We start from the raw sequence: 20,504 nt of genomic DNA, 5'->3' as shown, positions 1-20,504 counted from the left end.
GGACTGTGTTGAAGCAACAATATCAGATGTGCTGTTCCACTCAGCTATGTGTGTGTGCGCGCATGTTTTTATATGTAGCTTTGTGTGTGTGTTCATACCTGCGGACCTGAATAGCCTTTCTCAGGTTCCCACATTCAAACTTAGAATAAAACCTCAGAGAGTCTGAGTGACTCTGCAGACTGACAGACAGACAAAGAGAAGGTCAGATGGATTTTTAGAGCACATTAGTTTATATTCCACAATAAAAATTGAAAACCTATAATTTTGTAAGCTTAAAGCTTTCAGAAGTTTCTGTGTGTGTATACTGTATGTACTGTATGTGTTGTTGACCCACCTGTTGTCTTCCAGGTCAAAGACTACCTGGTTGATGATGTCATCAGTATTCAAAAAACGTTGGACATCTTCGAACACCTTTTGCCTGACAAAGACAAACATATTCAGGCAGACAAATATTAACATTGTGGATAAATGATCCTTTGATGTTACATTTGCGGCAGCAGGAAAGTTTAGTTGTTACAGATGTGCAGGGAGTGTCAGAGGAGACCAGATGAGCAGCGGCGCTAAAGATATGTCCTCAGTCTATTAGTGTGTCGGAGAACGCACAAACCAGATCAGCCCGGCAGGAAGTCGGACAGACAAAAGCACAGAGCATCCGGTTAATTTACAAAATAAAACAACCTGTGCAGACTCCACATCACTGTCTACTCCTGCAGTCTTTAAAGTAAGACAAAATATTTATTAAGAGGATTAATTTTATCTGCAGGCTGCAGCACAAAGTAGGAAATAACAACATGTAAATACAAAATGGACACAAAAAAACCTGTCGAACAGCGGTTACCTGCTAGAAGCACAAAAGTTAGAACAGGAAGTCAAAACTATTTGCCTCTGAAACGCTCCCTGACGACCTGACAGACCCGAGCCCGGAGGAAACCACAGGTGAGGCAGGAAGAACTAGTTAATCACCATAACCGCTCTTCAGTCGTTCACAGCTTTTCTATCCACGTTACCTTTACTCATACCGTCAACAATGTTCCTGCCAGCAACCAGCAGGAGAAATAATGAAGTCTTTCACAGAGATAAATTCAGACACAGCAGTCTGACTGATCAAAAACTTTCAGATCAGTGAAAGAAAAGAGATGAAAAGAACAGAAGAGCTTTGAGAGACTCAAACGAGGGAGGGATGGATTTACGGGGGACACATGTTGGACCCTTGGAAACCACCACAACTTTTTATCATGATAAAACAAATGTTAGTCAATTAATAATGTTTATGAATGGCTGCTTCGACATCAGGTCCAGAAATATTCCAAACACATATGAATGGACAATGCTTCATATAACCTCAGACCTGCTGGTTAACAGAATTACACTTTCATCCAGACAAACAGAGAACACTGAGAGGAACCTGAAATATAAAAGGCATGTTGCAGTTGTGTTGATGTCTTCAGTTTTGTTAGATGACAGAAAATAGAAATAAAGAGGAAAATAGTGAAAAGGGAGCAATTCATTTCTTATTGCTTCTGTTATCTGACATACAAGGATAAATAAGTCTGTTCAATATGACTTTGGTTTGAATATGAATTAATAGAGTAAAATGTGAAAGGAGAACTAATTTAATGAAGACAACTCTAAAGTCCTGATGGGGTTGTGGGATTGACGCTTTAATGCACACAGCAGAAGCTCTGAACAAACAAGCACTGACATCAGTCTCACCAGTTTAAATGTAATGTTCAGTCAGTGGAAGCTGCTCAGCTCCAGGATAAAAAGAAAAGCTTCCTCTGTCCTTTAAACACTGGGAAAGTATTTTTCCCGGCGCAGACAGAGGCAGATTGGGCTGAACGGGAACATTTGGGTTTGAAGTCCGACAGAGTTTAAAGGTCTCTCACATTAATCTCATTCTACTAAGAGACAGTTTACTCACAAAGCAGCATTAACAAAACGGGCATTAACTTTAGTTCTGATGACAGGCTGAAGTCTCCAACGTTCTCTGTTTATATGAGCGACAGACAGGCAACATAATAAAATGAAGTTCAGAGAGAAATCACATCTTAAACATTTTAAAATGCCAGCGTCTGTTCTCAGCAGCAGTCGGAAGGTGAAAGTGCTGAGGAGACGTCTCAGAGGAGGGACATTAAAAACACACCCAAAAACACACACATATAGATGCAGATTCACAGTACAGTGAATGCAGTAATATAAATGAATATAAATATGATCATAAACACTGACACAGAGCTCATACAAACAGACAATATGAAAGGAGATGGAAGGTCTGACCACTGCAGCAGCTGCTGTGCACATACAGTTACAATTCTATATTTTTCTTAGTTTCTTAAAACATACAATGACCAGTTGTCTTCGGAAATGACCAAGTCTTTTTTTAAACTCTCTATTTGGGTAGGTAGTTACTTTATTAATCCCCAAAGGGAAATGTTTTCGCTACAGCAGCATTTATAGATACAGGTATTTGTGAGGCGTTTTTAAAGTTGTGTGTCTTCAGGAGGACACAGTCAGCTGGAGGCTCTCAGACAGTCAGGATGTACTTCACTCCAGCATCGGCTTCACTTTCCAGACCCAGAGACGACGTCCACTTCTATACACGGTCTCTATTCTGCACATGGGATTTGGTGACTGTCTTTGTTTTTAAATACAGTTCAATTTAAAAGCAGATTTTTTTTTCAGAGCCGCCAGCTACTTACAGGCTACCCAGAGAGAACAGCAGGGCAGTCAATAGGATTTCACAGGCATATATGATCAATCTGATTCAATAATAATTCATTTAGATAGTCTGTTGTCCAAGTCATGTTCCACACGGCAAGGAAAAGACAGTAACACACAGCAACACTGCTGCAGACACACACAGTATAACACACAGTAACACACAGTAACACTGCTGCTGACACATAATAGCACTGCTGCTGACACACACACACACACACACACACACACACACACACACACACACACACACACACACACACACACACACACACACACACACACAGTATAACACACAGTAACACTGCTGCTGACACACACACACACACACACACACACACACACACACACACACACACACACACACACACACACACACACACACACACACACACACAGTATAACACAGTAACACACAGTAACACTGCTGCTGACACATAATAACACTGCTGCTGACACACACACAGTTTAACACATAGTAACACACAGTAACACTGCTGCAGACACACACACACACACACACACACACACACACACACACACACACACAGTTTAACACATAGTAACACACAGTAACACTGCTGCTGACACATAATAACACTGCTGCTGACACACACACAGTTTAACACATAGTAACACACAGTAACACTGCTGCAGACACACACACAGTAACACTGCTGCAGACACACACACACACAGTGTAACACACAGTAACACACAGTAACACTGCTGCTGACACACACACACACACACACACACACACAGTATAACACATAGTAACACACAGTAACACTGCTGCTGACACACACACACACACACACACACACACACACACACACACACACACACACACACACACACACACACACACACACACACACACACAGTATAACACACAGTAACACTGCTGCTGACACATAATAACACTGCTGCTGACACACACACACACAGTTTAACACATAGTAACACACAGTAACACTGCTGCAGACACACACACAGTAACACTGCTGCAGACACACACAGTGTAACACACAGTAACACACAGTAACACTGCTGCTGACACACACACACACACACACACACACACACACACACACAGTAACACACAGTAACACTGTGACACACACACACACACACACACACACACACACACACACACACACACACACACACACACACACACACACAGTATAACACACAGTAACACACAGTAACACTGCTGCTGACACATAATAGCACTGCTGCTGACACACACACACACACACAGTATAACACACAGTAACACTGCTGCTGACACACACACACACACACACACACACACACAGTATAACACAGTAACACACAGTAACACTGCTGCTGACACATAATAACACTGCACACAGTGCTGACACACACACAGTTTAACACATAGTAACACACAGTAACACTGCTGCAGACACACACACACACACACACACACAGTTTAACACATAGTAACACACAGTAACACTGCTGCTGACACATAATAACACTGCTGCTGACACACACACAGTTTAACACATAGTAACACACAGTAACACTGCTGCAGACACACACACAGTAACACTGCTGCAGACACACACACACACAGTTTAACACATAGTAACACACAGTAACACTGCTGCTGACACACACACACAGTTTAACACATAGTAACACACAGTAACACTGCTGCAGACACACACACAGTAACACTGCTGCAGACACACACAGTGTAACACACAGTAACACACAGTAACACTGCTGCTGACACACACACACACACACACACACAGTATAACACATAGTAACACACAGTAACACTGCTGCTGACACACACACACACACACACACACACACACACACACACACACACACACACACACACACACACACACACACACACACACACACACACACACACACACACACACAGTATAACACACAGTAACACTGCTGCTGACACACACACACAGTTTAACACACACACACAGTACACACACACACAGTGTAACACACACACACACACACACACACACACACACACACACACACACACAGTATAACACATAGTAACACACAGTAACACTGCTGCTGACACACACACACACACACACACACACACACACACACACACACACACACACACACACACACACACACACACACACACACACACACACACAGTATAACACATAGTAACACACAGTAACACTGCTGCTGACACACACACACACACACACACACACACACACACACACACACACACACACACACACACACACACACACAGTATAACACACAGTAACACACAGTAACACTGCTGCTGACACACTGCTGACTGCTACTGTCAGGAGCATCAGCCTCTGCAGCAACATTTAAATGTGTGTTTATAAAATCAGATCAAAATAGCAAATGTGAACAAATCTAATGAAGTTGGATTAAGAGCCTTTCCTTGTTTACAAGAAGCTGCGGGCACTTTGGGACTGAAATGCACAACTTGAAGTTGACTCTAAAAAACAGTGGCGCTCAGTGTGAGCACCAATCAGCATATAAATGAAGAGGCTGCATTGAAATGCAAAGCGCAGAGCAGAGTTTCAGCTCTCCGTCTCCTCTGTCATCATCAGCCCATTCCTTCTGAGTTAGTGCAACATGCTCATCGTGTGCATCATGTAGAAAAACTGCATGTTGTACACATGATGCAGTACACACAGCTCAGATTAACAGGGACACACAACGAGCATTTATTCATCTCTTTAAGCTCCCGGGTCTGGAAACATACAGCTGTCGTTGCCGTCCATGTATGAAGACGGATAACACGGAAGAAGGAACGTAAGGAACCGAAAAGAGGGGAAACACAGCTCAGAATAAAGCTATCACGGCTGTCACATCTGCCGGAGGGGAGACGATGGTGTAATAAAGGAACAGATGGGGGAATGATGGTATGTGACAGGGAGACTGAGGAAGACTGCAGGAGAGTGGGAATACTGGAATGATTGAGTGGGGAACAAAAAAAAAGCTGGCAGCCGAGTATGTGGAAGGGAAGAGAACATGTGAGGAAGATTGACTGAGAACTCAGCTTCTTCATCGTCTTCATATGGGCTCAGAAGAAGCAGGTTACCAGTACTTCTGTCGTACCACCAGCCCAGACCCTGTCTTCAGCCTCTGTCCCCAATCACATCCATCATCATATCATGTCCTATCGTATGGTAGTGTTCCTGTTCCTGTTCCTGTTCCTGTTTTTGGTCCTGGTCCTGGTCCTGGTCCTGGCCTGCTTTTTATGACTACAACTTTGCTGTGAACTTTACTGAATAAACTGCCATCTTCCTTCATCTGCTGCCTCTGAGTGCTCAGCTCTGATTTATCCTCTGTTTTAGTAGATTTCACTGACATCACCGATGTTCCTCATTCAGTTTAATTCAACTAAGGTTCATGTGACATGAGCTGCTAACACGTAGTGATGCTGCTGTCTAAATTCCATGATATTCACTAAAAGAACGCATTAAGTTTCCACTGCTAAACAAATGTGGCGACAAGTGGCCCGGGCCACTTCTGGACGCGGCCTGAACAGATCGGACCTCAATGCGTTCTTTCGACCTGTACTTTTGCTGACCAGTTGTTATCCGACCTCGCCAGGCTGGATATATCTGGATTGATGTAGTGGAGCCACTACTGTTACATGTCTTCCAGAGTGTCAGCAGTGGAATGCAGCTAAAGGTTTCAGGAAGTGCTGAACACAGAGTCTGACATTTTAACATGAGCATATGTTGCTGGGGGTACAACTATCTTTAAACTTAAAGCCATCATTAATGAACTGTTTCCGGACCCTCTACTGTAAACATCTCTCCATGTGACATGAGCTGTACAAACTGTATACTGTATATACCTCTGTATGTTGGGTCTGCGCGGCGCCATAGGTTCATGTCTCGGTGGTGGGAGATGACCCCAGAAGTCAGGAAAGGCCAGGATACTGAACCCTGGGATAGACCTGGTTCTGGTAGCAGCAGCGCAGTAAAGCTTGGGTTGGTGGTGGGGGATACAGGCACCGTGTCTCTCCAACAACCGGTCTATCACGGTGCGATGAAGGGATCTCTCTGCTCCCTCTTCATCATCATCCTGCTCGTCTCCTCTCTGAGCTGAAGAGGCCTCTGCCCTACGAGCAGAAAACAAAGTTCAGAGTGTTAGGACCAAGGACAGATAAAAAGAGTATTAAGGACAGAATGTAAAACAGAAAATAAGCAAGAGTCCAGCTAAAGGGTGAAATGACTGCAGGAACAGAGAGACGGCTCGCTGTGCTTGTTGTGTGAGAGAAACTCTATGAAATCAGTCCAACAGACTGACACCAGGACACACTCCTCAAAGACAACCAGGACAACACACTCCTTAGAGACAACCAGGACACACTCCTCAAAGACAACCAGGACAACACACTCCTTAGAGACAACCAGGACACACTCCTCAAAGACAACCAGGACAACACACTCCTTAGAGACAACCAGGACACACTCCTCAAAGACAACCAGGACAACACACTCCTTAGAGACAACCAGGACACACTCCTCAAAGACAACCAGGACACACTCCTTAGAGACAACCAGGACACACTCCTACAAGACAACCAGGACACACTCCTTAGAGACAACCAGGACACACTCCTCAAAGACAGCAAGAACCCACTACTCAGAAACAGCAAGGACACACTCCTCAAAGACAACCAGGACACACTCCTCAAAGACAACCAGGACACACTCCTCCAAGACAACTAGGACACACTCCTCAGAGACAACCAGGACATACTCCTCAAAGACAACCAGGACACACTCCTCAAAGACAGCAAGAACACACTACTCAGAAACAGAAAGGACACACTCCTCAAAGACAACAAGGACACACTCCTACAAGACAGCCAAGACACATTCCTCAAAGACAGCCAGGACACACTCCTCCAAGACAACCAGGACACACTCCTACAAGACAACCAGGACACACTCCTCAGAGACAACCAGGACACACTCCTCAAAGACAAGTAGGACACACTCCTACAAGACAACCAGGACACACTCCTACAAGACAGCCAGGACACATTCCTCAAAGACAGCCAGGACACACTCCTCAAAGACAACCAGGACACACTCCTCAAAGACAACCAGGACACACTCCTCAAAGACAGCAAGAACACACTACTCAGAAACAGCAAGGACACACTCCTCAGAGACAACAAGGACACACTCCTCAAAGACGGCAAGGACACACTCCTCAAAGACGGCAAGGACACACTCCTCAGAGACAGCCAGGACACACTCCTCAAAGACAACCAGGACACACTCCTCAGAGACAGCCAGGACACACTCCTCAAAGACAACCAGGACATACTCCTCAAAGACAACCAGGACACACTCCTCAAAGACAGCAAGAACACACTACTCAGAAACAGCAAGGACACACTCCTCAAAGACAACAAGGACACACTCCTACAAGATAGCCAAGACACATTCCTCAAAGACAGCCAGGACACACTCCTCCAAACCAACCAGGACACACTCCTACAAGACAACCAGGACACACTCCTCAGAGACAACTAGGACACACTCCTACAAGACAACCAGGACACACTCCTACAAGACAGCCAGGACACATTCCTCAGAGACAGCAAGAACACACTACTCAGAAACAGCAAGGACACACTCCTCAGAGACAACAAGGACACACTCCTCAAAGACGGCAAGGACAAACTCCTCAGAGACAGCCAGGACACACTCCTCAAAGACAACCAGGACACACTCCTCAGAGACAACCAGGACACACTCCTCAGAGACAGCCAGGACACACTCCTCAAAGACAACCAGGACACACTCCTACAAGACAGCCAGGACACACTCCTACAAGACAACCAGGACACACTCCTCAAAAACTACCAGGACACACTCCTCAAAGACAACCAGGACATACTCCTCAGAGACAACGAGGACACACTCCTCAAAGACAGCCAGGACACACTCCTCACAGACAACCAGGATACACTCCTCAAGGACAGAGAGGACACACTCCTACAAGACAGCCAGGACACACTCCTCAAAGACAGCCAGGACACACTCCTCAAAGACAGCCAGGACACTCCACATCAGTTTAGACAGACAGGGAGGTGTTTTCTACTTACAGATTGAGACACATCCTTCATGCAGTAAAAACAATCAAACTTAAAATCAAAATAATGAATTCTTTCAGATTCACATGAGCCTGTTTCCTTTGTGTTACCACAACTTTAACACATGCAGATGAAATATCAGCTTACGTTGCCTCTTCAATCATGGTCCTGAAGATTGGGCTGGTGCTGAGTATGTTGCCACTACTGTGGGAATCACAGGTCTCCAACTGGGCAACTGCACAGAGACGACCAGAAAAAACATCCACTGAGTTTCATTTCTCACAACAGTGGTATGGTTTTTAAAACAGGGAGGACGACGGTCATGTATGTCTTTCATATGCAGAGGGTCTCCTCTGTCCAATGGAGAATTCATGACCAGTGTATAATGGACTGAGAATATTGCACCTTTGAACAATAATTAGCTACAGGCTGCTAAATGTGTTAAATTAAATCATAAATCATGTGATTACTGTTGCTGTGATTTATCTGTAACATTAAACTGAACTGACTCCGGCCTGTTTCATCAGTCATGTGTCATCAGTCATGTGTCAGATTGTCCAACACGGATCCAAACAAATTCAATGTTATTTATATAATGCCAAATCACAACACAATCACATGTCTAGCAGTTACCCTCTCTAATGCTCATAAAGTCTCACTGTTGGGTTCCTTTTTTTAATCTCCATGTGGAGCCATGTGTCCTTAGATAAAATGGTACAGCAGCAGTGTTCATAGTATTTTATATACTTGTTGATGCACTTCATTAGAAATGACAGTTGTCACTTTGCAGTGATCACAGGTAAACTGACTCTGGGGCCTGAATGTTTTCTATGTCGTCTATTTAACTTGTTGGGTTTTAATTAGAAGATCAAAGATGAGATCAAATATCGTACACTTCAACTACACAGTTCATTTACTAATTTAGTGCGGTAGATGTTGCCTAGCAACATAATCAAAATTGCTGGAGAACAGTAATAGAGCTCACATTAATCAAACAGGACTCTTCCAGCCCTTTGGATCTGTCTACATGTGCATGATAGGTGGGACATGAGATCAGTTCATAGTCATCTGCTGTGTTTCAAATGTACTTACAGTCTAACACTCACTATTCTGAGTGCATCAGTGCGTTCACATTGTCAAGTATAGAAACATGCAGTGCACTACAAGTATCAGGATGATGCACTCAAAACGGTCCAAAAAACAATCTTGGCTACGTAGAGGAAGGGGGCGGGGACACTGACGTGAAGAATTTTCAGATTAAGGCTTCTGAGGAAGCTGCAGCTGTTCCTGAACACAAAAGTGTTTCTTTTTCACTGCTGCTGCTAGACAGAGAATTAGTGTGTTTATTGAGTGTGTTAAACAGATGTTAATTTCTAGGTAAAATAATTAAAGCTACAGATATGTTGGAGGGTGCTGTGTTCAGGTGTCACGGTTATTTCCGGTCAGTGCAGAACGGCAGTGTGCGAACTGAAACCCCGTACTACACGAGTAACATGCAACTATTTATCATTTATTAGTGTACTAAGGGCCGTATTTCATGTGGAACACAGCAATCATCTTCTTCAGTGTGGTTGACGAACGGGCTCCATGTCTGAATACGACTTGTTCATATCCTGCTATATTTGGCATTAGTGCAATCAGGCGTTTAAATGATGATGGTATGACCTTTCCACTGTCTTCTATTGTCTATCTCTCTCTCTCACACACACACACACACACGCACACACACACACACACACACACGCGCGCGCACACACGCGCACACACACACACACACACACACACACACACACACACACACACACACACACACACACACACACACACACACACACACACACACACACACACACACACACACACACACACACACACGGCTGGGCTCAGGCCAAGCAGACACTAAAAAGTTTCTTTATAAAAGATATTATTTTCTCTATTGTCATTTAGCTTCTGTCCTGTATCTCAGGTTTCTTTATGAGGCCGTCATCAATCATCTGTTCATCTGAGCCCAGCCACTCTGATGTTGTTCAGCTGTATCAACTAATGATCTTATAGTTGATGAAAATCTTCTCCTGCTGAGGTATCCCAGCCTGATGCAGCTTTAGTCATTGTTGTTCTTAAATATTTTCCCTAACATCTCCCCCCAGTTTGTATGTCCTTCTAATTTTGTTGCATTGGCATCTCTGATGAGGTCACAGAAAACTGAAGAACCACCTCTTTTAAAGCTGACAGGTTGTACTTCAGTGTTCGGGTTTGGACCAGATTCCAGTGCCGGAGTCAGAGATAGTTCCAGAAATCTGTTTTCTGGTTTTTGTCTCAGTGTTCAGTTGGGCTCATTCTCCTAGCAGCAATAAGAAAACTATCAATCAGGCACTTGTTTTGCTCTAACATATTATTGAGAGAGCTACAACCCAGCTGTACTTTTAATGAGATGTATGTTTGTGTTATTAATCGCTTTGTGTCCCCTGAGAGGTGATACCATTATTCAGAGCTATAGTTCTGAAGGTTGTTGTTGTCTCAGTGTTAGACTGTCAGACTGACGTGTGTTTGACCTCTGACCTGGTGAGTGTCCCTTTATGGACGTTTCAGAACCATCGGAGGAGGTGGAGGATCCACTGTTGGCAGCCCTCCTCTTTCTGTCCATCCTGTCGAGCAGCACAGCTTCGTCATCATCATCATGATGATGATGATGATGATGATGATGATGATGATGATGATGACGATGAACTCTCCTCGGGCTCTGAACTCAGATCAAGATCCTGGAAGACAAAGTTGTTGATGAGCAGTCATGTGATCAACCAACAGGTCTTCATCTAACTCTGAACAAACATGAGAACAGCCACACCAGATGTTTCAATATCTTTGACCCGAGCTGGTATTGTGTAGTTCTTGTTGCCCCTCCCTCTTCTCCTGCAGTGGGTGTGCCCACCACCTGCGTCACCTGACCTGGCCCACTTGTACACCTGCTCATTGTCTCTCTGCTGTCTTAACAAACACACCAGGTCTGCGTTCCAGCCTTCTGGATGCAGTTTCCGATCTGATGCTTTGCAGTAAAGCTTTATCTGCCTCTGAAGACAGCTGCAGGCAGATACACTTTGTTTTTAGGTTGTCTGTACATCTGTCCATCCCAGTCTCAGGAACACCTCTAAAAAATGTCTTCAAATGTGCCACAAACATTAATTGTGACTCAACGATGAACTGATTACATTGGAGGTCCTTATTTGAAGCATCTTCTGCTGCCATGGCAACAACTATGCGATCTATCAGAATCATCTTTATTGGACAGATTCCTTCAAAGTCCTCACTACATGTATGATACAGTATAAGTCTGCACAGACAGGGAGGGAGGCTGACAGCTGACTCGTTCAACTTTTACATTCTTGTTTCTCACTCAGAGTTTAACAAGTGTGTTTGCAAGCAGCGGAGGAAATGATAAAGTGCATTACAAAAGGAGAAGCCTGCGTCTCTGAGGCAAAGTGGACTAATCTCTCAAGTATAAAAAACAGAATGACCGCCCGGTGGTTGTATGCCTCTGCTAACCAGTCACGTTGTAGTTTACATGCAGATCTGTCAAAACTCATATTGATGTTGCTGAAAAGAAGCAACAGATTCTAAAACCTGGATGCTTCACACACATCTTCAATCCTGACAGCACAGAAGATCTATACAACCAGCACAGTTTCTAGATGTCATAAATTTGAAATATGGTCACAATCTCTCTTTCTGCTCCTCAGTTATGGTGCTGAATAATGGACAGAAAAGAATAATAATCACTTTATCCGATTAGATATTTGCGTGAAATTTTAAGAAATTTCCTCCAGAGGTTCCTGAAATATCATGTTAACATGTCAACGTGAGGTGACCGTGACCTGAAAATCTTATTAGGTCATCGCCGGTACCAAGTGCATGTTTTTGCCAAGTTTGAAGAAATCCCCTTCAGCTGCTGTTGAGATATCGTGTTCGGGAGAAATGGGGGATGAAAGAAAGGGATATGAGGTCACAATGACCTTGAACTTTGACCTTCAGCCACCAAACTCTAATCACTTTATCCCTGAGGTAAACAATTGTGCCACATTTGAAGAAATTCCCTCCAAGCGTTCCTCAGATATCATGTTCATGAGAATGGATCGACCCTGTGACCACCAAAATCTTATCAGGGTTTGAAGGAGTGCAACTTCCAGGTCGATCCCCTCCCTCTCCTTTGCAGTTCAAGGATCCTCCCTGCAGAGGAGGCTGTCCTGCACACTCGGGTAACCATGACAACTGAAACCAGCCAGGTATACAACATGATGCACATACCGGTAAGAATGAAACTATAGCAGGGAGTAGTCAGAGTCATACAAATAGACCTGGTGGTGAAGAGTGAAGAGTTACAACACACAGAACCTCCGTCAGTATCTTCACTGCAACATCAACCACATCCACGTCATCCAGAAGAACAAACACACAACCAGAGCTCCGTGTACTTCACTGATGAGACACCTGTGTATGACAACATGTGTGAAGAGGCCAATTATTTTCATCTTAACTGATCAACAGTTTCCTGTATTTGTCGTTCGTCTGCTGCTGCTGGACAGAAGAATCAGTGTGTTTATTGAGTGTTAAACAGAGGACACAAAAACACGTTGATTTCTGGGTAAAATAATTAAAGCTGCAGATATTTTGGAGGGTGATGTGTTCACATGATGAGGTCATTTCCTGTCAGTGCAGAACAGCAGTGTCACTTTGAAACAACACTCCTCTGTAGAAATTACTGCACTATACAAGTACGAGTCCTGACATGTAAGAGCAGGAATTGTGAGTGTACTGAGGGAAGTACGTCATCTGGAACACAGAACAAGTCTCCTCGATAAAAGGTCTAGTATACATTATTTGACACGGTACCGATGAAGGAAACCTGCCTCTCTGAAATAATCTGTCACTATGTGCCCCGCAGTGCAAAGATCTGACGATGAACACCTTCCTCAGCTGCTTCACCCCTCATCAGATATTCTGGCCCATTAGCAGGAATGTTCTCCCTATTAGTCAGATATGATCACATTCATCATGAGAGGTCAGATGGTATCCTGTGTTTTATGACATGAAACATGATCATGGACTGAGCCACATTATCTGCCATCTGTCTCTGACTGGATCTATTTCTGCTCTCTGTCCCAGCACGCGCAGGCATGCAGGCACGCATGCACACACACACACACACACACACACACACACACACACACACACACACACACACACACACACACACACACACACACACACACACACACACACACACACACACACACACACACACACACACACACACACACACACACACACACACACACATATTCTGTCATCCACAAATCAGGAGCCACATTCAACACCACCCTGTTACAACACACACACACACACACACACACACACACACACACACACACACACACACACACACACACACACACACACACACACACACACACACACACACATGTTGTATTCATGAATATATTCACTCGAAGTGCATCCAGACCCTGTCCAGGTAAAAGTAGATACTGCAGCAGAGATAATAAACACTGACTGGATCCATCGTGTTGCATAACGAACATCTGACACTTTTATTTGCTGACTGAGCAGCTTTTTAATATTGCATTTGATTGGAGCTGACTTTAGCACCTCTACACTGTATATTGATTGGTAGTTTAATCAGTACACCCCTTTTTATTTGTTTGATGTGTGAAATCTTAATGAGCAGAGACACTGCCAGCACCAGCTGTCAGATAAAGTGTGCAGCAGAAAGCTCTAAATGTAGAGCAGTAGAATGAGAACATAAGAGATAATGGAAAAACTCAAGTAAAAATATTTGACCTCTGAACTATACATAAGGGAAGCGTTTCATTATGTTCCACTGAAAACTGCATTGAAAGAGCTAACATTGTGTGTGTGTGTGTGTGTGTGTGTGTGTGTGTGTGTGTGTGTGTGTGTGTGTGTGTGTGTGTGTGTGTGTGTGTGTGTGTGTGTGTGTGTGTGTGTGTGTGTGTGTGTGTGTGTGTGTGTGTGTGTGTGTGTGTGTGTGTATATGTATATGTGTATGTACATATGTGTATATATACAGCTCTGGAAAAAATGAAGAGACCACTCCAAATTTTTCTTAAATCAGCATCTCTATGTGTATGGCAGCCATTCCAATCCAGTGTCTGTTGAATTCCAATACAGGCACACCTGATTCTACTTAATGAGGTACTTATTAGGTGATCACCTGACCCAAATCTTATTTAATGAAGAAAAGTATAAAAAACAGTGCTGTGGTCATCACTATCCTCTTTCAATAGGACCAGCTGGATGGCAGAAACAGTGCTAGTAGTGCCTCAAAAGTAATTGGAATAAAAAAAAAGTGACTATTGACCATGCCAAAAGATTCAAAAAGAAAAGTTTTGAGTGAGGAAAAGAAGGGTTCAATTCTGGTTTTACTGGCAGAGGGATACAGCAAGCGTCAGGTTGCTTCCATCCTTAAAATTTCAAAGACGGCAGTTCATAAGAACGAGGTCAAGCAGCAGACATTAGGGACAACAAAGCTACAGACCGGCAGAAGACTAAAACGACTCTCCACTCGCCGGGATGACCACCAACGCATTCGAATGTCACTCAACAACCGTAGGATGATATCAAGTGACCTCCAAAAAGAATGGCAAATGGCATCTGGGGTGAAGTGCATGGTGAGGATGGTTAGAAACAGGCTCCTAGGGGTCGGGTTGAAGTCGTGCAAAGCCAGAAAAAAAATCCCTTCATCAACGAGAAGCAAAGAAGAGCACATGACAGCCCGCCTGGAGATTGCCGAAAGGTACCTGAAGGACTCTCAGACCAAGAGAAACTAAATTCTCTGATCTGATGAAACAAAGATTGAACTCTGGCCTGAATGCCAAGCGTCATGTCTGGAGGAAACCAGGAGACCATCACCTGGCCAATACCATCTCTACGGTGAAGCATGGTGGTGGCAGCATCATGCTGTGGGGATGTTTTTCAGTGACAGGAACTGGGAGACTAGTCAGGATGGAGGGAAAGATGAATGCAGCAATGTACAGAGACATCCTTGATGAAAACCTTCTCCAGAGCGCTCTGGACCTCAGACTGGGGTGAAGGTTCATCTTCCAAAAGGACAACGACCCGAAGCACACAGCCAAGATAACAAAGGAATGTCTTCGGGACAACTCTGTGAATGTCCTTGAGAGGCCCAGGCAGAGCCCAGACTTGAACCCGATTGAACATCTCTGGAGAGATCTGAAAATGTCTGCGCACCAACGCTCCCCATCCAACCTGATGGAGCTTGAGAGGTCCTGCAAAGAAGAACGGGAGAAACTGCCCAAGAATAGGTGCTAAGCTTGTAGCATCATACTCAAAAAGACTTGAGGCTGTAATTTCTGCCAAAGGTGCTTCAACAAAGTATTGAGCAAAGGCTGTGAATACTTATGTAAGTGTTATATTTCCGTTCTTTATTTTGAATAGATTTGCAAAAATTTCCAAAAAAAACTTTTTTCACTTTGTCATTATGGGATATTGTGTGTAGAATTTAGAGGGAAAAAATTTAATTTAATCCATTTTGGAATAAGGTTGTAACATAACAAAATGTGGAAAAAGTGAAGCGCTGTGAATACTTTCTTGATGTACTGTATATATATGTCTGAAAGCAAAAACAGCTCTGATTAAATACTGTCTTCATTGAATGCTGCTTTAAATTACAAGTAGAAATGAATAAATCAGAGCTCCTCACATTCGTCTGTTCACACTCAACCTGTTTGGTCAAATTTCATCTCCAAAGAATGAGACACTGTCTGATTTGTCCGATTAGTCACATCTGCCTCTGCTAATAGCCATGGCCACACACACACACACACACACACACACACACACACACACACACACACACACACACACACACACACACACACACACACACACACACACACACACACACACACCAGCTCACACACACACACACCAGCTATGTCCTCCTGCAGTAACATCCATGTCAGTCATGATGGTGAGGATGATGAAGGTTTCTTCTTCAGATATTTAAACATTTACTATCTGTAATGAGAAACACTGCAGCCTTGTATGAAGGGATATCTGTGATCTGTAGAAGAAAAAAAAAGACTTTACTGTGTGTACCTGGAAGTCATGTGAGAGTTCAGGACAGAGGCGGCTGTACTGCGGCAGCAGCTCTGCAGGTCTGTCTGGTTCGGGACGGAGACGTAATTTGTTCAGGTCCGTTTCAAAGTCGTCATCCTGTACAGAGAAACACACACACACACCTGGTCATTTTAAAAGAAACAAAAAATTAAATAGAACATGTATGACATAATTACAAATATATCTTTTTTTTATTTCAAAAGAGGGGACCATGAACCCTGAGCAGGTCTAACTATCAAACAGGGGACCTCCCAAGTCTGCAGTTACTGTGTACAGCTCTCTGAATGTAAACACAGAGTGAACTGGTACAAAGTATTATTAAAAGTAGCTTCTTCTCTCTCAGACCGAAATTAAAAAAGTGTAAGTAAAAGATCTTTGCTGAGAGAATTCAGACCAACAGTTTGTTTTCCACTCACGTTACTGATTCACTAAGAAAAAAGAACTACTGGAACAACTTCTGACAAATGGTGAGTGCAGACCGTGACTCTCGGCAATAGTTCCTGTCAGTCACCGGCGGGAAACAAAGAACATCGATCTCCTCCTGTCCATCACACACTGCCACACTCTGACTGCAGCATTAGTCATTCAGTGCATCCACACAGATTTGTGTAACTCCTAAAAGCAACATGTGCAGCTCCTTAAACAGTCGTAGATTTCTCTTTGTGCATCGAAGCGTCTGCTCTGGTCTGAATCTGCTGCAACAGTCAGTGCTGGACAAACCGACGGTCGCTTGAAATCTACACGGCTGTAGATGATGCTGCTCACAGTGGAACGATTTATTTCTAATCACCTGGAGATCTTTTTAAATCTCCGACAGACTCGCAGACATCCACGACCTTTTTCTTTGAAGGTCTGAGAGCTCTTTAGATCTCAGCACGATGACATCGCACACTTCAACAGCACAGAGAACAGCAGAGCCTCGATGTCAGCGGTATAAATCAGACAGGGTCCACCTGTCAATCAAGGAGGTTCTGATCACGGGAACCTGATCTGGAACCCTGATTCTGATCAGATGGATGTGACGGACCTGATTCATTATAAATTGAAAAAAGAATCAGAATCAGAACTACTTTATTCATCCCCACAGTAAAAGTACAACACCACACTCACTCACAGCTGCTCCAGGATAGAAAGAACAGAATAATTTATGAAAAACAGGTAATAAATATGATAAATATATAGTAAATAGCGGCATATAGAAATTACAATAGTTAAAATACAGAGTTTGTGAAAAATGTGTAAATCCTCAAAACCCCTAAAAAAACTCAAACTTTCTATAAGACCAGTCTATTGGCTCTATGGTGTGCACGTCAGTTGCTCTGAGGGAGGCGTTATCAAGTTTGATGGCCGCCGGCAGGAATGACCTCCTGTGATGCTCTGTGGTGCATCTGTAAGTCTGTTGCTGAAAGTGCTCCTGGCCAGCACATTGTGAAGCAGGTGGGAGAGGTTGTCCGGGACGCCACGCACTTTAGTCAGCATCCTTCTTTCTGACACTTCTGATGTCAGAGAGTCTAGCTCCACCGCAACAATGCCACCGGCCACCCAGCAAGGTGAGCGCTGGCCACCGCAGACTCATAAAACATCCTCAAGCATCGTCCTACAGATGTGAAAGGAACGACATGCATGGCTTTTATGATCAGAAGTGTAGAGGACAGAAGGACGTGGACCAAAGGACAGCAGAAGGGAAACGTTTGTCTCCCTTTCATTTCCCCAGCTCCCCTGCTCTTATTTTCTTAGACTCTTACCTCCTCTGACTTTCCCCAATTTTCTTGTTTCACTCTGCTGCCATCGCTGCAGCTTCCTTCATCATCTCTCCTCTTTCAGATTAGACTTTCTCATCATAAATCCTCCTCTCCATCCATTTCCCCCCAGAGACTGTATTTTTCTTTTCGTTACCCTCTTCTTTCCTGTTTTTTTTGTTTTGTTTTGTTTTTTATCATTCTCTTCCTGCATCAACTCCAACATATCATCATCAACCTCCTCTCCCCTCTGCACTCCCCCACCCCTCCTCCTCAACTCATTTAATTGTGCTGTATAATTTACTTTGACTTTTGCCCTACAACTGTTGCTCTGCCAGTTGATATGACATCCTATCATCACAGCCCTCGTATTTCCAGCGTTATTACAGGAAAAAGTCAGTGTGGTTAGACTTCAAATAGGCTGTTTAACATCACTTCTATCAACACGGCCTGGTCGAGCGGACACAGATTCTGATGTTGTGTCTTTATTGTGTGAGTTGAGGCAACATCAATGTTCTGGGTTTTGACCTTGTGGCAGCAGGGTGAAGCGCTGCCTCCCTGGTTCCCTCCACCACAGGCTGCTGGTACCCACCTTCTTTAACCTCATCCTGCAGCTAACAGAGCAGACGTGGAGGTGGAGATTCAAAGAGAGGAGATGGGTATCAGTTTTAAGCATTGATCCAGCAGGTTCTGATCATCAGACTCAGAAGCTGATGTTTCTCACGTTTAATGATCTGATTGTTCTCTGCTGATGAAGATTCGCCTCATTCAGTGAACTTATGAGACAGTAAAATCAGCTTTTCGACCTTCTGTTGCCATGGTTACACAGTAAGCTGCAGTGACAAGTTGAAGAAGTGCAATCATCATACACTGGCTGCACCTCTGGGAGAGCAGCAGCAGCTGAACTCCAAAAAGAAAAAAAATCTATAAAAAGAAGAAGATAATAGAAGCGACGGTCCACTCACGGTCTGAGAGCACTCTGAGGAAAAAAATGACATTTCTTTATTCTCTAAATGTCTAAAAGTTATGAAGAAGGTTTTCCAGCTGTGAGGGGTCAGAGGTCATAAACAAACCATCTCACAACTGCTCTTCGGTACGAACTCTGAGCTCTACACTCATCTGTCATCTGTCCTATAAAACTGGATGGAGCATCTTTTTCCAGGCTGTAGCTACCAGAGAGAAGCAGCAGAAACTTGTGACCGTCTCAGGTTTTGTCACCATTTTAAAGCCTAATTTAATTTACCTATGGATCTTTTTTTTTTTTCATTCAAATTTGATAACACATTTTTCTCTGGTGTGAAACTCTTAAAATGTGTTTTTTTTTGTATACTTCAGACACAACACAGTTACGCAAGTATCTCTTCTATTAACCCAATGGGCATGTTTGTGAGTCTGTGTGTTTAAAACTGACATTAAATGGGAAGTATTTTAATTTGAATAGCGGTGGAGAGTCTTTGCGAGTCTTCAGGAGCACCTTGTATTGACACCAACATAAACAACCTGGTCATTAGTCTCCAGTGATCAGAGGACTGTCAGCAGCATAGTGGCATTTACCTCCGGAGCACACACACACGTATTCTCCCACGTGAACATCTGGGGACTCTGAAGCAGCAGCAGGTAGTTGTGCGGTGATTAAGGAGCAGTGAAAATGTCAAGGATTACTGGGATTTGCACGTCCACAGCGCTTTTAAATAGAGAATAATAATAATAATAGTAATAATGACAAATAATGAAAA

General features: G+C 43.6%; 1 protein-coding gene across 1 annotated transcript in view; it reads right to left on the bottom strand.

Moving 5' to 3' along the window:
* The window catches only part of LOC138632784 (cytosolic carboxypeptidase 4), a 90,960-nt gene that overhangs the window by 31,555 nt on the left and 38,901 nt on the right, over positions 1-20,504 (bottom strand). The window contains 7 exon segments of the mRNA XM_069718605.1: positions 99-179; positions 335-418; positions 6,602-6,868; positions 9,008-9,095; positions 11,420-11,537; positions 11,539-11,619; positions 17,009-17,125. Of these exon segments, the coding sequence (XP_069574706.1) occupies positions 99-179; positions 335-418; positions 6,602-6,868; positions 9,008-9,095; positions 11,420-11,537; positions 11,539-11,619; positions 17,009-17,125 (836 nt within the window).

This window comes from Brachyistius frenatus, unplaced genomic scaffold, assembly GCF_029030835.1.
Source record: "Brachyistius frenatus isolate BFR_SWC_R1_liver_20210118 unplaced genomic scaffold, ASM2903083v1 Contig_194, whole genome shotgun sequence".
Classification (NCBI taxonomy): domain Eukaryota; kingdom Metazoa; phylum Chordata; class Actinopteri; family Embiotocidae; genus Brachyistius; species Brachyistius frenatus.
The sequence above is the reverse complement of the archived record's forward strand: the minus strand, read 5'-3'. Positions and strand labels throughout refer to the sequence as shown.